Source organism: Glycine max, chromosome 16, assembly GCF_000004515.6.
Source record: "Glycine max cultivar Williams 82 chromosome 16, Glycine_max_v4.0, whole genome shotgun sequence".
In the NCBI taxonomy this organism is placed as follows: domain Eukaryota; kingdom Viridiplantae; phylum Streptophyta; class Magnoliopsida; order Fabales; family Fabaceae; genus Glycine; species Glycine max.
Window position 1 is genome coordinate 501,494 of NC_038252.2, and position 3,121 is coordinate 504,614.

The window sequence follows — 3,121 nt, forward strand, 5'->3', positions numbered from 1 at the left end:
AAAAAAAACCCTTAAAGCATTTGCGTTTTATAATATTATCAAGTATGTGGGTGAATTTATAATCTTGAGAAATAAATAAGTGTATGTTTAGATTAAAATTTAAAACTTTAGTTTGAATCAAATTTAATTAAGTTTGGAAATTGAGTTTACAAAAGTATCTCAAATATAGGTTAATTTGTTTATTTTTTTGAATAAGTGTTTTTCAAAAACAATAATAACTAATTGTATTTCAAATAAGTTATTTTTTGTTTTTTTAAGAAATAAATCCTATCTTCTTCTTAAAAAAATTAAATAAAAGAAATTATTTTCAAGTTATTTTTTAAAAAATTTAAACACTTATCTATTACTTCTTCAAAATTGAATTTCTAGATAAAATTTTAATCTCAAACATATTTAAGAAGTAATCAAACATGACGTTATTATACACACTCACTCACAAGCAAAAGTTACAAAAATGACGTTACCCCATCTCTTTCACGACAAAGTCAGCAACATGACGTTATTGGGTGGTGTTGTGAATCATAAACTATTACTAGTTTTTCTTTTACTGCATAAACTGTTACTTGTAAGCAAGCTCATTTATTCATTTCATAAAATGTTACCCATCTATACTTCATTATTGCACTAGGGAGTGGGGTCATTATTCTATGCTCCATCTTAGCCATACTCCCATAGACAAGGGCGGGCTGAACCGTTGAATTTTAGGTTAAATAAAAAGTCAGCCCAATTTATTTTAGGCCATATGTATGACCATATCCTCGGCCTATTATTATTTACTTTTCATAGCTTTTGCTATTTCTAAGCTAGTATACTCCGAATGGATAAAGTTGATGCAAATGCGAAACACAGGAGATTATTATAGAAATATATCCCATAATATATAAAGACTTGAGAATCACAAAGATTATACACGCCTACCACACATGCTTACACCAAAATGATACAAGAATAGAGAGAATAGCATGAGTTACATTCTCGTTTCCTATTGAAATCACACCTCTTGAGTACTAAAAGTATGGCATGGGATATTGGATTTCATGGTTTAATTACATGCAGGCAAAGACAATCCAAACAATTAGGCGTAGGCAAAGGACAAATGCGACGAGTCCTAGCAGTGAAATCCAAATATAAATAACTTTTTCAAACAAGGATGATGCGGTTGATTTCCAAAGGGTATCCGGGGTGACCATTCCCGCACCATACATGTAGGTAAGAGTGAGGCTGGAGATGGTGATGCACATCCCTATTGACAAAAGCCAGGTGAAGAATCTGTGTTTGAGAGGGAACCCACCTACAAGCAAGACACACACTGCTAAAGATGAAATGAAACATGTTGTGTTCCAAATGAGGAATTTTTCATATTCATCAGGGTAAACAACAGCTAGGATAGATTCTCCGGGACATGGATTATTATCTGCTTTGTTTACTGGGCATTGAACAACTCCACTCTCGTTTCCGGGTCTAACTCCACCTGGTGGATTTAAAGCACTTTGAAAGGTCATTGTTGCGATCACCGTAGACACCAAACTCAGCATTCCCCTCATGTCCTTCAACCATTCATCCTTATCCTTATGTGCCAGCCAATTCCCTACACTTTTTAAAGCTTTTCTCCACCCTTTCACCTCTTGTTCATCTTTCCTCTCGCTTTCAACGTTCATAGTAACTGATCGATCTCTCCTACCTATATGCTTCAACCGAATTAACAAATATATATATATATATATATATATATATATATATACTTCCATCTTAGATCAGTAATTGCATGCATACATGGCTTATTAAATTTCATTTTCTTATGTCGTTCAACCAAATTACATCAAGTTACAAGTACGGCTAGAAAATAGAATCAGTACAACTACATATATTTTTAATAATGATACCTAAAGAAGAGATTAGACATTGAGAACCATATTAAACTTAGATATAACTTGACTAGAAGTCATTAAGACTCAAGTAAATGCTAAATAAAAATAATGCTTCCATAATCAAGAGTAAATTATTAAATCTAATTATCTGATATTTTTCTTTCTTTTTTTCATTATATTATATAACAAGTAAATATGTAAATGTACCTTTCCCTTGCTATGGTATATATGATAGGTGAGAAAACCAACTGCATGCCGAAATGTGTTTTTCTGATGACAGGAAAGGCAAATATATATAGTTGCAAAATCGTTCAAAAAGCTAAGAAATAAGGGAAAAGTGGGAATTTTCTAAAAATTCAGATGTGTTTTGGATTAATTAGTTGTCAAAATAGCAATTTAATCATTGATGATGGTAAAATCAGTTTCATGTTGGAATATGTTTATTGAAAAGTGAATTTACAATAATATGTTTTGTTTAGATTGCCTAAGCAATTGCTTAAATTAATTGCCTAAACAATTGTATAATTAATTAATAAAACAATATAATATAATTTATTTATATATGATACTAGGGGAAAGGAGAGGCATGCACGCACGTAATGTCTTTTTATAAATAAAATGAAAAGAAGAGAGGAAAATCAAGGAGATTAAATAAAACATGAGTGAACAGTTAATGCTGTGCTAGTTACATAATAAAAAAGAGATAAAAATATTAAAAAAAATGTACACCAAAACGAAATATTTATATTTTAGTGTATATATTGTATATATAATAAAATAAAAGTAAAGAAGGAGAGAGAGAGAGAAAAAAAAGGAGGTAAAATATAATACGACAGTGAATAGTTAAGCCAATGTTTAGAAATACTAGTGGAGGTTCAACGTACCTTTTTTTTTTTTTTTGGGACAGTTTCAACGTACGTTTAAAGAAAGATTTCTTGGTGTTTTTTGTGTTGAACGTACATTCACATGGGTTGGAAGGTTTTTTCAAACATACTATATAACTATGTGGCAATTACTTAATAAAAATTACAGATAAAAATGTCAAAAAAAAAGATAAACATCATGAGATATCTTTATTATAATGTTTATATATGATTTATGATGGGGTTTGAAATTAATGGGAAGGGGAAGCTTAATTCTAATCAAACTTCTGAAAAATGAAGTTTTTTTTTTCAATATGAAATAAATTATTTAAGATTATCACCACTTTCCCCACTAGTGTTTCCTCTCTCGTAATGTGGTCAATTTATTGT

At 30.2% G+C, this 3,121-nt stretch overlaps 1 protein-coding gene across 2 annotated transcripts; it reads right to left on the reverse strand.

The window, feature by feature from the left end:
* Window positions 1–861: 861 nt before the first annotated feature.
* On the reverse strand, window positions 862–2,139 carry LOC100806562 (uncharacterized). 2 transcript variants are annotated; one of them, XM_003548312.5, is made up of 2 exons: window positions 2,076–2,139; window positions 862–1,681 (listed from the first exon to the last, which is right to left on the reverse strand). In XM_003548312.5, exon 2 carries the CDS (start codon window positions 1,656–1,658, stop codon window positions 1,047–1,049), a length of 612 nt encoding a protein of 203 aa, XP_003548360.1. In that variant the 5' UTR covers window positions 1,659–1,681; window positions 2,076–2,139; the 3' UTR covers window positions 862–1,046. The 2 variants fall into 2 exon arrangements, with proteins under 2 accessions (XP_003548360.1, XP_014624030.1); XM_014768544.3 differs by having other exon boundaries at window positions 862–1,688; window positions 2,076–2,116.
* Window positions 2,140–3,121: the final 982 nt, after the last annotated feature.

Bases quoted from the DNA above. Each gene is read 5' to 3' on its own strand.
- LOC100806562 (XM_003548312.5), bottom strand. From the start codon at position 1,658: ATGAACGTTGAAAGCGAGAGGAAAGATGAACAAGAGGTGAAAGGGTGG.